This window comes from Anabas testudineus, chromosome 9 (assembly GCF_900324465.2).
Source record: "Anabas testudineus chromosome 9, fAnaTes1.2, whole genome shotgun sequence".
Classification (NCBI taxonomy): domain Eukaryota; kingdom Metazoa; phylum Chordata; class Actinopteri; order Anabantiformes; family Anabantidae; genus Anabas; species Anabas testudineus.
The window spans coordinates 16,617,084-16,632,087 of NC_046618.1; the positions used below are offsets into that span (position 1 = coordinate 16,617,084).

A 15,004-nucleotide genomic window follows, 5' to 3' on the forward strand; every position below is an offset into this window, starting at 1 on the left:
GCGTGGACTTTTTGGTAAAATTCTGATCATTTAATGTTTGGGAAAGGATGCGGCTTCATTGTCTAAGGTGGAGTTTTGTAACAAAGACAACATAAATGAGAGCTTTAAGAAAACAGCCCTCGGTTCACACAGCGCACTTAAGTGCTGTCAAACAGGTTTCCATCTGAAACTGAAATGAATTGCTTTCTATTTTTAGACTTAGAAAGGGTAGGAGCATACTGCAGAGGTGTGCATGAGAAAGGTGACAAACTCCTGTTCTGTGTGTTCTTCCATCTCTTGGAGTGCTCTTCTAATTCAACTAACTTAATGAATATTATCTTTTGACCTTTCCCGATAATGCTGTGTGGACATGTTTCGAAACCTGCTTTATTTTTGGACTGCATCAAGTTCAGCAAAATAGCAAAATAGCATCTCACTGATGCAGAAGCTTCTAAAACAGATGTGCTGATGTCAACACGCTTTCTTTAATAGATAAGATTTTTGCACTGATTGGGTAGCGCAATCAATGCAACTCTGGACAGAAATAAATGTGGTGACTCTGCATAAGCTTATCACAGTGATGTCACTGTGAATGCATGCTGTAATCTAAGCAAAAGGTCATCCAAGAAATATTAGAAAGTGAGAGATTTCTTTGGCATTTTGTAAAAGTATATTTAGTAGTAAATGCTGCTTGATGCGCTTTTTACATTTCCAAGTTAAAAGGAATAACTTGTATCAGCAGAAATTTGCATTAGGTCACTCTTTTTCACAGAACTGGTTGGAAAACCCACAGGATGCCCACTGTAGTAATTGTGCAACATCTTTGTTTTTCCTTTTTTTTTTTTTTTTTTTTGCAGATCTGAAAATGCTGGTAGATTGTACAATGTGGGGTGGTACTGTAATGCCATGTATTGGAAAGCAGATAATTACATCTTAACACTTACATTTTGAGACTTTAATTTATGTTGCACTCACAAGGTGAATGGCCCTAAATACATGTTTTTTTTACAGCACACAGAAAATCTGAGCCCATGTTATTCTAGTATAGTACAAGTGTTTTATGGGTCTTTGCAAATAATAAATTAGTCTGCAATCTATGCATCTATGCAGAGGGAGCTGTACTTGTGGACTTGGGGGAAGAGGGTCAGCCGGGGCAGAGAGCAAGACCAGGCTTTTTCGATAACTGTTCCCACTTATTCCACCCAGTCACGTATACCGAACAACTTCATTGCACAAAAATGGATGACTGGTGTCATAATGATAGTGGGCATGAAAAATGACCAGCTCCAGTTTCTTTTTTTATATGACACAGACAGACCTTTGTCTGGTTACAGCACAAAGTTAGTTGGCCACTGGTCTGTGTCCTGTTTGCAAATTCAGCCACAAGATGGAGACAAGTTGACGTTGTGTGTCACCGTTGTAAAATCATGTAAAAATAAAAAAAGATCATCAAATCACAGAACGCCAAGTTCATTTAAAATCATTTTAATATTTACACTTTAAATATTCAAACGTGTCTTTAGTAATCAAACTAATGTTTAGCAATGATGTATTCTTTGTATTTGGTAATGTGCAGTAATTTTAGTTATTTGTATTTGTACAATGTCTCACACATTTTAAAAAAATGCATAAACTGAAAGATGAAATATTGCACGAAATGTCTCATCAACTGTGTTTGAGTATCCAGCTTCCCCAGAGAATATCTTAACTTTTATAATACTGGTTATTTGTGTCAAGACATAAAAATTCTGGCAGCCTCCGTCTAGTTTCTGATGCTACAGCATCGATTCATTCAGGTTTGGTCCTTTCAGTCAAACATTAGTCCAAAAGAGGAACTTTCCTGCATCTATGGCAGCAGCAGCAGTCTCCATCTTCAAAAGCAAATCTGAGTCTGACCCCCTCAGTCTTTCTCTGCAAAAAAATACACAAAATCAGATTAGTAGCTGTGCATGTAAGAAAGAACTTTGAGTAAATTAAAACATCTCTGGATATTGTTTGACAATGCAAGGCTATTTCAAACAGGATATATTAGCATTATGTGACTTTAACATAATTTGCTGATGATAAATTGTTTAATATTGCTAGCAACTGACTGGCTCAACTGAAAAATGGATGTACTTGCAGAATAATTTAAGGAAATCAGAATTCTCTAGCTAAGCTAGAGATAACAATCACACTATAATTTTAGCAGGATAGTATGTTGTATGTTGATGATGCAGGCTAGCCATTAAATTACAAACTAAAAACACTTAATTTGTAAGTAAGCTGTGCCTCTTTACTATTGTCTCACAACACAATGTGCAAAGGAAACTTAATTGCTACTTAAATCATTTGTAAAACTGCTGACAACTTTGTTTTCTCTTTATTTGTGAGGGGGACCCAAAACAAGGAACATGTTCCCCACTCCAGCTTACCTCTGAGTCTTTCTATTTCTTGACATACATCCTTATACACAGCAGCCAGCAGCTCTTCCTTTGACCTCCGTCCATCTAGAAATACTGTAAAATAAAATTAACATACATTTATTTCTACTCAGATTCATCACTAGTTAGCAGTACAACTGCTACAACAGAACTTTCCCATACTCTACATTGTGTCTTTGACTGAATACCCACCAATTCCTGAAACCATGTTCTCCATTTCCTGCCGGTTTTTTAGGTACATTGGCCACACGTGTCCGTCAAAGTACCCAGGAGGATCGGGTGGCGAGTACACCCTTAGACTGTCAATCAAAGGCAGCAGCACAGGTAAAAACATTGGTTAGCTTTTGTTTATTGCACCTCAATGGAAACAAAATCTCTAAAACATAAAGTAGAACAGATTATTTGACACCTCCGTCTCATTTTGCAGACATCATAAGGTATTTCCATGAAGTATCGTTTGTCAAATAGTTCATTCAGAGGCCTGGAAATTTAAAACAAACAAAAAAAAAAAATCACCACAAAGACGCAAGAGTTTTCACATCATTAAATAAACCTGAAAAACATATTATGTGCTACAGAATTTATACGTAAACAAGCAAAGTAACTTCTCAAAATCCACCGTCTCGTACCTGTAATTAAAAATGAGGAAGCCTTCAACTATCAGCACAAACACCTCTGTGTCGCCCCCCGGAGTCGTGTGCTCAGGGTTCAGGTCTTGCTGCCTCAGGAACAACTCAGGATCACTTCGCCACAAGTTCACCCGGCTCATCATTGTGTCCATGTGAAGAGCATCAAGCACTTAGAGTGTAGTGAGATAACAGGAATGAGTATAAACTTTCTCCAACATGCAACGTTCGACTCAGTTCATCTGTCACTTCTTGGTTTGAAAATAATCCATTATAAATATATTGGAAACAGCAACTTGCGCAATTTTATAATCTGCCCAGGTTGCTAAGTAACACCGGACATGACATCAGTGTCCTCAAAGGTAGTCATTCTGCTTCTATTCATATCCATAAATCTTTTGACCATTTTCAGATCCATGGAAGGATAGAACAAAACTAAACAAACAAAGACACGACAGTCTGCGATTTAATAAGAAATCATTTTAAAAAGTGTCCTTACTGTCATATTGCTTAAACCCGTTGCTGTCTACTGGTACCACAGAGTCATCCTGAAGAAAAAGTGTCCACTGTGATCACTGAAGCTCTTAAATGTCCAGTAGAACAGTATAGGTGTAAGATGTGATTTAACGAACAATCCTTGCCTTAAAATATGAGTCCTGTGCAATCATGCAGCTGTTGGGTATCTGTTGGTGGAGACTCCTGGAAAGAGTTGATTTTCCTCCATTGGTCATACTGAAAGAAAAGTGTTGTAAATATTCAGTTTAAAGCAGTTATGTCCTTTATTCTTTAAAATAACAGACTAGCTGAAATATTTAATGGAGATAACTATATGTTAACAACGACCTTTAAAACTCTTTTTAACCCCAATTGAAAACCCTTTTCTTTGCAGAACTGTTGTTTAACCGTGCACAGGTTGTGTCAATGCCAGAGTTCAACTGATCTATCAGCCATTATATATGCGTGTTGGCTTCACTATACACATAAAGGTAAAGACCTCCTGCTCCTCCTATATAAGAGGAAGACCCCCATACTGAAACACACAAACCACAGAAAAAACAAATGAGAGACACTACAAATGTTGTGTCTCTCTACATCGTTTTTCTCTCTTTCCAACAAGAAACAGTAATTTCAAAGACATGGGTGCAGGGGTCCATCAGTAAAGAATCCATAGTTGGCACATGTCCCAACTTATAAACAGTATATTGTTTTCTGTGGAAACCGAGCCAATATTTGACTGAATCCAACCACACACTTCAAAGCTCAAAGGCCAGTGACACTGCTTTCAGCCTGGAACCTAATATTTTAAGCAGAGCTTCAATGATCAGTCAATTAACGGACTGGTTGTACAAAAGTCAGTAAAGTGAGTTATTTTTCAAACAAAATGTCAAACATTTAAAATTGTTCAAATGTGAACAAATTGCATGATAAAAATAGTCTTTTCACAACACAACATATCTGGACAATTTGATTTCTCTCTGTGACTCAAGTGACTTTGAAACCCACTGTTATCAGTCTTTGCTGCCACATGGTTTTCACATGCTGTATTGATCCCATGGCGTCCCTGCTGCACCCACTACATGTATGTGAACCTGTATTCACTTGGGATTTCAGCTTTATTTTGTTCTGTCTCCCTGTATTTCGTACCATAAACCTCCAAGACACCTTGAAACAGTCTGGTTAAATAAAGGATTGAATAAAGACAAATAATAAAAAATTCTATATTTATTTATATTAGTATTATTCCTAAAAAAAACATAAGCAGAATGGTATCTGAAGTCCAACACGTTATCTGGATGGAGAAAGATCCCATGAGGAAGAATAAAAGGAGAGTTTGCACAGAGGTCAACACAACAACACAGTGTTTACTTACCCTCCTACTCCTACAATTAGAGTCTTCATTTGTTTGTTGTTCAGCTCTCTGCAGAGTTTCTTAAATATACAACTGGCAATAACAAATCATTTAAGAGTTTATATGCTGATATAACTGCACATACATGTGGGGCAGCAGTGCTGCAACAAACCCCCTGGTCTGTCTGTCTGTCCCTGTTCCGCTCTGGGACGCTTGTGATTCGCCCACGGAAGATTTACGTCACTGATGACCCGCCCATTCAGGAAAAAAGAGCAAAACCAGAAGTTTATTTATGATTCCACAAAATATTAAAAAAAAACTACACTGTACAGAAAGTTTAGCATTTACACATAAAAGCTTTTTGTTTAAAATGTTTTATAAGGCAAATTATATAAAAAAAACCCAAAATAATAAGACAAAAACAGTAATACAAACAATTAAAAACTGAAAAATACGAAATGATATAACAAGAAGAAGAAGAAGAAGACGAATAAAAACTTAAACGAAGTAAAACTAAAATATGAAAAATAAACGAATAACGATATATGGAATAAAGTAAAGCTAAATAGAATAAATAAAATATTGCAAAAATATAAACAAAATACATGGTACATCAAATGCTACATATAATGTAATCCAAAACAATATAGTAATGTGTCAAATGTCTTTAATCCTTACCATACAGTATATAGTAATTCATTGTAATTAAAATGTTTTAGAAATGGGATGAAAGATTGAATGGGAGGTTGATTTTGCAGTTGAATTAAATGTATTTTTAAGTGGATGTGTTTATAATCATATAATGTTGTGCTGTTTTATTATACATTATAGATTATAGATTATAGATTTTACATCTGCAGCCAATAGAACCAAAAGAGGAGAAGCCTTACGCTACGCGCATGCGCACGCTAACTTTCCGCCGCCTCACCAAACTTCCTCATTGGCAGTGAGAGCGGAGTTGTTGTCCTGCGCTGCGACATTTCAGTCTAAAACTACTCGGCGCGACTTGTTTTACATCACCTTCAAGCCTCGAAAATGTCGAAGCCTCCTCCCAAGCCGGCCAAACCAGGTAAGGCTGACGATACGAGAAGATCTGACTCCGTTTGGAGGCGAACTTGTTTGTGTCTTACGAGGTCAGCACCACCTCGTATGGAGGCGCTGGGCGCTTCTCAGTGAGCTCATTGCTGTCGTTTGTGTGTGAGAAACTTTAATCGGCCCGTGGTTAGAAAGGCTGTAAACTCTCATTAACAGCAAGTTTTCGTGATTGCTGGTGGACCAGGACGACAGTGGAGCTGGTAAAAGTGTCTGACAAGGAGGGAGGGGGGATCCTGCTCTCAGCAGCAGGCCGCTGCTACTTCCCTATTTCCATCACTTCTGCAGAGACAGAGCTGTCATTCATTCAGTGGCTTTCAGTAGCTGTAGATCGCAGGTTCAGAGGTCACGTTGGGCACACATGGTCTGTTACATCAGTGACATCTTCTCAGAAGCTGCTTCTCATCTGACAGCAGGAAATGGGTCACCCAAGCGAACAATGCAGCTTATTTAGAAGTGGAAGTAGTTTGATTTTCAGTGGGTGGAAGTAGGCCCAAACATTATTCAGCCATTACATAAGCAAGAGTCTTCCTAATTTAAGATACATCAGTGACAAGTGAAAGAAAAGGAAGTAGGGCTGCAACTGCCAGTTACTGCTCATGTAGATTGTTGAGTCGTAATTGATCTAGTGTATATAAATAATATAACAAGATCAAGGTAACGTTGTCAAATGTTAACATATCCAAAAACCTGCAAATATTCAGTTTGTGCGATTCAGTAAATGACAAAGAAAAGCAACAAATTTGAAGCTGAAATCTGCCAATATTTAGCCTCTGTGTAGAATAGTTGCAGATTATGTGTCTATTGACGTAATCGCAAAGTCATTCTCAAGATGAAATGCATTTTTTTGATTTTTTTTGAATAACTATACACGTGCTTATTCTAATAATAAAAAAGGCAACTTTTACTCTTTCGGTTTTCGTCTTTCAAGGACGAGTGAATGAGTTGTCCATTATCCTTATCTACAGCTACAGGGAGTAGTCGATTAAATTACAATTAAATTATAAAAAATCAACAACATCATCATTTTTAAAACACAAATTTAATATTTCTCTTTGTCACACATGACATAAAGTGAATATGTTTGGATTTTGTCTGTCACTCAAACAGAAATTGAATTCACTATAGTTTGTGGGAGATAATAATGTATATATGCCTCCGTTTTCCTAATACATACATTTTGTCAGAGGTTTTATATTCTGTCCCACTGAACAACAAGTCTGTAATTGCCATTACATACAGCATATTGTTTTAACTATTGCTTAATTCCTAACTTAATTCCTGAAATCACAATCAATTTGTCTCCTTTGAGGTGCCATTTTGGACGATGCAGTATGTGTTTTTTCATTCTACTAGGGCGTGTTTCATATGTGTATTCTCCCATCATTTACATAAACTGGATGCTACTGTGCAAAACAACAATGTCCATCTTACCATAAAGCTGTTTCTACACATCTCAAGCAGTCACAACATACTGAACAAGTGAAGACTTACAGTAGGACTGGTGCTTTATTATAGGCTGTATTATTCTCGTCTAGGTGTACCTCTGAAACTCGCAACTGTCTGTTTTTTTTTAGGATGTATCTTGTGCTTCAGAAGTGGTCACAGACAGTGGCATGTGTATAAAAGTTTCACAGAAAAGAAAACTGAGCCATCTTCTCATATAATGTAAGCTCTTACAGAATGAATAAAGACATGTTTATTTAAAAAACTCGCTCTGGGCGATGAATTTCCACAGACGCTTGTAACTGAAGTCTTATGTAGCTTTATGCCCTAATAAAGGGGAGATGCAAATGTGAGAATGACACATATCCAAGAATTAATGTGCAGGATACAAAAATTAATCCTCTGAAGGAGGATTTGCAATATAAATGAGTTTTACTGGATATTAAGAAGCTCTGAGTAAATGTATTTAGGCTGTTTATTTAATATGGTTCAGAGGTTAAAGGACATTTCATAAACTCCAAGCCTCAAACCTTCATGTTCGTCCATTTAAAGTCATTTTAAATAAAATATTCCCAGTGTCAGAGCCGGTTATTTGTAACTATCCTAACAAAGAGCAGATTTAATGCAGTAATCATTTGTTATTTTACTGAATTCTCAGTATTTATAAATGCTAAAAAATGTACTAAACAAATCTTGACAAAAATAAATAAGTAATAAAATTGGAAGTTGTCATAGACCAAACAAGTAATAAGTTAACAGTAATCACTAATCACAGCTCAGAACAAATTAAAACCTTTTTAGTGGGATGCTTGGCATTAATAATATTACCATTGTACAGAGCCACATATTTCCACAGCAGCATATTCAGGACCTGGCTTGTGGATTTTCTTTCTTTCAAAATCATTCTCAGGCTTCAGGTTTTGTGCTAACCAGGAATTGAGAAGACAGCTATGCATTTTCTCCAGTTTAAATTGCTATAATAATTTAGGGACTTGTGGTCATGTATTGTACACAGTTTTACAGCCTGAGCAGGAGCAGAATCAATAAAAGAACACCATCAAAAACCCACCAGCTACGAACATATACAGTAGTGACAATATTCAGCTTTCATTGAAAGTAACCTATACTCCTCTTCTGATTATTGTAGCTTGGAGAAATTCTTGCATGTGCCTGAGGCTTGAAAAAGAAGCTGAACTAGTCAACACAGGCTTTTGTGTGTTTGAAGCGGCATGATGGGGCCTGCAGTGTAGACCTGCTGAACAGAGCTGTGCTTGTGCAGCAGCTGAGACACCGAGGCAGTGCGTTAGTGAAATGGAAACCCTGAGTAACAGCACAGAGCAGTTTTATGTTTATGTTAAGGAGTAATGCAAAAATTATAATAAAAGTAATGAGAATCTTTATTTGAATAGCACTTTTAACAACAGCCAAGATAAAGTGTGAAGTACGTTAACACAATATAAAGCATTTCAAATTAAATGCAGGCTATGTTGCAGCTTCCATTCCACGGCTTTTTATTGTACTTTTATCTGCTATTAGCATACTTAATAAGGATACATACAGCAAGGTAAACATTTGAAAGGGAAGTCAGGAGAATTAAGCACTGAGTGATGTTTAATGACTAATGAGTACAGACTTTGTACTCATTAGTCCTCATAGTACAGTAAACTACACAGAACATAATAAAAATTAATAACTTCAGGTTGTGTTTGGAAATTAATAGCTAGTTATTAAATAATAAGTTAAAGTGAAATGTAATGTGAGTTTTATTTCTTTAAGGGCTGTCCGTCCTCCAACACTAGTTGACACTAGTTACCACATCCAGGCTTTGGCTGCATTCTAACAGCATCGCTAACGTCAGCCCCAAACCACCTCAGAGCCGCACACTCTAGCCATGTGGTTTCGTCTTTAATCTGCATGTGAAGTTGGCTATAGAGGAGTTGTTCCATTTTACCTGCATTTGGCTCCTGGGGAGGGTGACAGGTGATGTTACGATTCGCTGATTGACTGTGTCTATGTGGGAGGAGTTGACCACATTTAAAGTTGTGCACTCACTTGCAGGCTCCTTGCTGAGAAAACATAGCTGAATATTCAACATGGCTGTGATGTGGCAGCATGTGCAGTTTCACATCTCTTTGTCTGGCACCTACTCTGTGCGATGTCCACCCTGTGTATTTAGGGATGAGGTTAACTGGTCACAAACTATGCTTTTTTAATCTGTGTGGTTTCTCCTCACTAGGCCAAGTCAAGGTGTTCAGAGCGTTGTTCACCTTTGACCCCAGAACGGTAAGAGCTTACTGTGCATACTATACCCTTTGATTTTCTGACTGTAGAATAATAAAATGATATAATTTGGCTACTGGCCTGCAACAATCATCTAATATAATTAACAGTCTGCTAGAGTCTTGTTCTAAAGCATTGCATTTGGGGGTTTAGCTCTAGAATTACAGGAGGAAAGGTTCAACAGAGTCTAGATATTTTTCCTCCACTGAATAGTGAGTGAAAAAACGCTGCCGTGACTGATTAGCTCGTAGTGACATTGACTTTTGGTCTTTCAGCCAGACGAGCTGTACTTTGAAGAAGGAGACATCCTGTACATCTCAGACACGGTGAGTAAAACCTCAAAGATTCAGCTGCCGTCTTCCTCTTTATGTCTTCACATCTGATTTAGTTTGAATTTGGTTTCCTCTTTCTATGGAAATCTCAGTGTTGCACTCTTTGCATTGTGTTTCCATTATTCACTATTTTTTTTCCACGTCCCACTTTTTATTGAGTTTCTTCCTTTCCTTTTCTCTACCTTGTTATTTCACTACTATTTCCTCTATCCTGTTTGTGTCTGCACATTTGCTTTCTTATCTTCTTTATTGAAGTAAAAAAACAAAAACAAATAATTCGGCACTACTGTTATCCCCAGAGTGACACTAATTGGTGGAAGGGGACATGCAGAGGGAGGACGGGACTAATTCCAAGTAACTATGGTGAGTGAACAACAAATTGAATTACATACATGTGGTGATCTGAGTATTGTGGCTTTGTGAATAATTCAGTAATACTCCTGTTTTTTGTTTTTTGTTTTCTAGTGGCTGAGCAGGCTGAGTCTATTGACAATCCAATGCACGAAGCAGCCAAACGAGGTGTGACACCTAACTGCATATTTGTACTGTTTAATTATTAAGTTTTTTATGATGTCTGTTGTTTTAGTGTATGGCCTTTCTGAATTGCAAGAGTTGATTGTGTGTTTTAACAGGTAATTTGAGCTGGCTGAGGGAGTGTCTGGAGAACAAGGTTGGAATCAATGGGCTGGATAAGGCCGGAAATACTGCCCTCTACTGGGGATGCCATGGAGGACATAAAGGTAACAGTGATGTATAAGGTTACATAAAGGATTATTGTTTTGGAGATGCCACTGGATGGATTATGTACTCAAAAAACGTTAGATTTTTGTGTCTGATTTATGCTGTTGAAGCAGTGACTCTGATCTTAAATTGTGACACACAGGCAGATTAGTTTTACATGAGAAGTGCAGGACACAAAAAAAAAAAGGAAATTGTCTTGTGAAAGTGTTGCAGTTCTTCTGTGCCCCTTGATTGTTCCTGCAAGATTATTGTGATCTGTGTCATGAGATCTTTACTCACCGTTCACATCACTCCAACTTCTCCTTTTTTGATCTTCATCTATTAGATGTCGTGGAGCTGTTGCTCAGCCAGCCCAACGTGGAGGTCAACCAGCAGGTGAGAACCATTTTGTACCAAAGACAAAAAAAAAAACTCATCAGGACAGTAGTGCCAGTCTTGACATTCAGTGTTGGCTTTTCCAAAGTAATTTATGCTGCAAGACGTGCAGCAGGGTGATGTAGAGAATGGTAAAACCTCGGCAGCCACAGGAGTCAAGAACGAGGCCTTCGTAGACACCAGTTGAACACCTATGAGAGGTTTAGTACAGACGTCTCCACCATCACCATCACCATCATCATCAAAACGCCAAATAAATGAATATGTTGGGGCAGCTGTGGTCGATTTCACCGGCCACATGTTTCCTTGGACAGGACACCAAAACCCCGTACGCACAATTATCTGTGTGCATCTGTCACCATTAGCTCAACAGAAACTCGGAGAATCTCATCTCTCGAAAGATACATTGACTTTTTTTTGTTGAGGCAGTTGATGATTATAAAAAAGACCTTGAACGCATGTCTTGTGTATTTAAGAAGACTAATGTTGGCAGTTGTTAGGCTGTTTGTCATTTTAGGAATACCTCCTTTAGCAAATGTTAATATAGTCAAAAAAAGTTCTATCCAGCTATAGGGTATTAGAAATAGATGATCTTTTTCTGGTCTTTTACGTTTGATTAAAACTGCAGTGCTACAGAGAGTGGTTCAGTTTTTTTTCAGGAACCGTTTTAGAACTTACATGTTGTTGGAATTGCTCTATTCCCCTGTTATTCTTTTCTTAACTTTTACTGTTTTAAGTAAACAATTAAGCTATTTGTCTGAAAACGCCCCTCACGGAAACAACCAGCGGTGTGATCATACATCAGGTTAAGGTAACATTTGTCCATAATGATGATGTTTTATGTTTCAGAATAAACTTGGAGACACTCCTCTTCATGCTGCTGCCTGGAAAGGTTATTCTGACATTGTGGAAATGTTGCTGAACAAGAGTAAGTATCTGTCCACATCTTGCGTTTGGTTTTATAAAGAAAAGTTCTTCCTCTTTGTTTGGATGGATGTCAAAACAGGGCAGGGAAACACAGTCAGAAAGCTCCAGAGAAAGATTTGATTAAACAAGATGTGACAGTGTGTGGTTTCCCATTCAGGAAGTAACCATGTAACTGTCCGTTGTTCGTATATAACGTCCACAAAGCTTTATTTTTATGTGTTCCCATATGCTATATGTTTGAATTTTTTTTACCATGTGTTGTTTAATATTTGTTTCAGATGCGAGGATAGACATCAAGAACAATGAGAACAAGCTGGCTCTGGAAATGGCCACCAACGCCCAGTGTGCTTCACTTCTCAAACGGAAGCAGGGAAGCAGTAAGTACAGCCGCAGCTAGGAGGCAACCTCGCACCACACACACACACACACGTCCTCTGCTGGAGTTGAATGTCGGTGGTAGTAACCAGTTTGACGTGCATTGTGTATGTTACGCTCTTGTGTTGCTTATTTTCAAAATGGTCAGTTTACTGAAGGCTTAACATTACATTTAGTCATTTAGCAGAAGCTTTTATCCAAAGAAAGGTTCTTACTGGAAACACTTATGAGAGGTAAAAGACTTCGAGGCAGTTACACTCAAACATTTACACTAGTCTGCCTTTGTCTCATTTCTCTAAACTTGCAGTTACTCCATCCAGCTGCTTTGATTTAGTTTGCTTGAAACTTGCTTAAGAACATTTTATTTATTTATTTTATTTCATCGTTGTCCTTAACTGTTCATTTCTCTTATTACAGATGTCACCCGCACACACAGCAACGCTGAAGAGTATTTGGATGATGAGGACTCAGACTAAGCTCGCCAGGTTGAAAATTTGTCACACTGTCTTCCACTGGGTTTGGGGAGGGGGTCACAAAGCTTGTATAGTTTTATTACAGACCTAAAATGGATTTGCTGTTCTGTTTCCGACTTTAACTCCATTTTAGCTCTATTATTGTGCGCAAACACCTCAGTTCTCAAAACCCCGTGTATCACATCAGTGGGAATTTCAAGACACTGAATGAATGCACCTTACAGGTCACCCGCATCGCCAAGGGCATCTCCACATACAAGGAATTTGCCTTGGACTCTAAGGGTATAGAGTATGTGTAATAGTGCAAAATGGACCAAAGCCTTAAGAAACACATTCCAAACATACAAATTACTTTTAACCAGTTTAAATAGGAAATGAAAGTGCCAATGAGGATTAAAACATTGATCTGATCTGTATCTATTTATGCTTTCAAGCCCCATATAAATTACTGAACTACACAATCATCCAATTTACTGCATTTTAGAGCTTGGACAGTTTAGAAATGTTAATGTACATCAGGCAGGCAATGCAACATGTGTTCAGCCTTAATATTTCCCCTCTAAACGGGGATGTACTGAGGGACCCGGTGCTACCTGCTCAGTCAAATTAAGGGTGTCAGTTATGTGCATTTAGAGGGGGAAACGTCTTGTACAGCAGTCACCTTCCTCTGCCTCCTGAATGTCATGGAACTCACCTGTTAGTCTCTGTACTACATGTATTTTGGTCTAAGTAATAACATTTCCACTGCCATCAAAGATAAGTACAGTCAAAATCTGTGTGAAACAGAGTTTGTTACTCTTCACTCTTTCAAGCTTTTGATGGTTTGATTTCCATCCTGGGAGCAAGTTTCTGGTTTTATTGCTGCTTTCTAACAAATTATATAAAAAGTGCCTTAAATGTGTTTGAGAGTATATGTGTCTTTGGTTATGTATTGATATGAACATATATTTGTTCTTCTGAGGTTTTGAATTTAAGATAATATTGTTCTAGATTTCTATCTGCTCTGTCTTCAATCTGCAATAAAATGCTAAATTAAAATGTTGCATCAAGTAGATGTTTTTCTTGTTTTGGAAACTGGTAATAAATCGCGAAACAAATATGTTAAAACATCAAAGGATTCTCTTTATTACAAATTCAACATGTTGATGACATTCCAAAGAGGGCAGAAAGGGCAAAAGATAGATGTGTTGACAGGAAATACTGCAAGTCCTGTATGAGGTATTTGGGTACATGCTACACAAATGTCTGACCAGAGGAAAGAAATGAACAGACTGAGAAGGGAGAGAAAAGTTTCTGTACCTAAAATAATTTTCTACTCCTCAACATTTCTTCCTGCAAGAAATTAACATTAACAGAAATGCCTACTTCCTATTTTGATTTTGTTTGATGCTAGAGCCAAAAAAAAACAAGTATTTCTCAACTCTCGATAGATTAAAAACCCACTTCTCCATACTTTTGAGTGCACGTACAGTACAGCAGAAACTGAAGCAACTGGTATCTATTAAGAGTAGAGTGCTGACTAAACCATTTCTGCCTTTCAGGTCAGTTTTAATTAGCTGGTATTAAATAATATATATTTATTTCAGTATCCACATTGGAATGGAGTTAGTGTCTCCTAATGCGGCAAACAGCAGGTGTCTGAGCGTGACTGTACAATTCCCTTGGGGATCTTATTGTTAGAAGTAATAATATAAAGATGCACAACTTTACAAAAATGCTAATAAATACACAGCTCTTCAACAACACTGCTCTCCCAGGTAGCATTGGCTATAAATTATGTGCTGGTGGGGAAGAGACAAGAGGAAGTAGTTATGATTCATTATTAGGCCTCCAGATCATAGCAAATCAGACACATGCACCCAAGTAGACATAAATTAATGACATACAGTCATACATCCACACAGATATGGTCAAACTCTGTATTGTGCATGGTTTAAACATGTTTAAAAAAATAAATAAGAAATACATATTATTAATATAAATAAAATAACATCTAAAATGGCAGATGTAAATAAACTAGTATGTGTTGCATGTTTTTTTTTATGTCTACACTTACTGCTTCATGTTTAATAATTGGTTTGCCCTA

The 15,004-nt window shown here is 37.5% G+C and overlaps 2 protein-coding genes across 2 annotated transcripts; one reads left to right on the forward strand and one right to left on the reverse strand.

Moving 5' to 3' along the window:
- Positions 1–1,498: 1,498 nt before the first annotated feature.
- nmrk1 (nicotinamide riboside kinase 1) lies at positions 1,499–5,043 on the reverse strand. Its single transcript, XM_026343662.1, has 8 exons — positions 4,899–5,043; positions 3,670–3,760; positions 3,528–3,576; positions 3,032–3,200; positions 2,812–2,883; positions 2,595–2,701; positions 2,394–2,477; positions 1,499–1,890 (listed from the first exon to the last, which is right to left on the reverse strand). The coding sequence occupies exons 1-8, from the start codon at positions 4,925–4,927 to the stop codon at positions 1,880–1,882; spliced, it is 612 nt and encodes a 203-aa protein (XP_026199447.1). The 5' UTR covers positions 4,928–5,043; the 3' UTR covers positions 1,499–1,879.
- A 752-nt stretch (positions 5,044–5,795) lies between these two features.
- ostf1 (osteoclast stimulating factor 1) lies at positions 5,796–13,968 on the forward strand. Its single transcript, XM_026342712.1, has 10 exons — positions 5,796–5,946; positions 9,652–9,698; positions 9,971–10,021; positions 10,327–10,390; positions 10,493–10,546; positions 10,660–10,767; positions 11,094–11,143; positions 11,993–12,071; positions 12,349–12,447; positions 12,863–13,968. The coding sequence occupies exons 1-10, from the start codon at positions 5,913–5,915 to the stop codon at positions 12,919–12,921; spliced, it is 645 nt and encodes a 214-aa protein (XP_026198497.1). The 5' UTR covers positions 5,796–5,912; the 3' UTR covers positions 12,922–13,968.
- The last annotated feature ends 1,036 nt before the right edge of the window (positions 13,969–15,004 follow it).

What these genes read in the sequence shown, in the direction of transcription:
- nmrk1 (XM_026343662.1), bottom strand. Translation starts at nt 4,927, where the DNA reads ATGAAGACTCTAATTGTAGGAGTAGGAGG. An exon ending in CACAGGACTCATATTTTAAG is followed by an intron (nt 3,577 to 3,669) that starts GCAAGGATTGTT and finishes CTTTTTCTTCAG; the next exon opens with GATGACTCTGTGGTACCAGT. An exon ending in CGGGTTTAAGCAATATGACA is followed by an intron (nt 3,201 to 3,527) that starts GTAAGGACACTT and finishes CTACACTCTAAG; the next exon opens with TGCTTGATGCTCTTCACATG.
- ostf1 (XM_026342712.1), top strand. Translation starts at nt 5,913, where the DNA reads ATGTCGAAGCCTCCTCCCAAGCCGGCCAAACCAG. An exon ending in TCACCTTTGACCCCAGAACG is followed by an intron (nt 9,699 to 9,970) that starts GTAAGAGCTTAC and finishes TTGGTCTTTCAG; the next exon opens with CCAGACGAGCTGTACTTTGA. An exon ending in CAAACGGAAGCAGGGAAGCA is followed by an intron (nt 12,448 to 12,862) that starts GTAAGTACAGCC and finishes CTCTTATTACAG; the next exon opens with ATGTCACCCGCACACACAGC.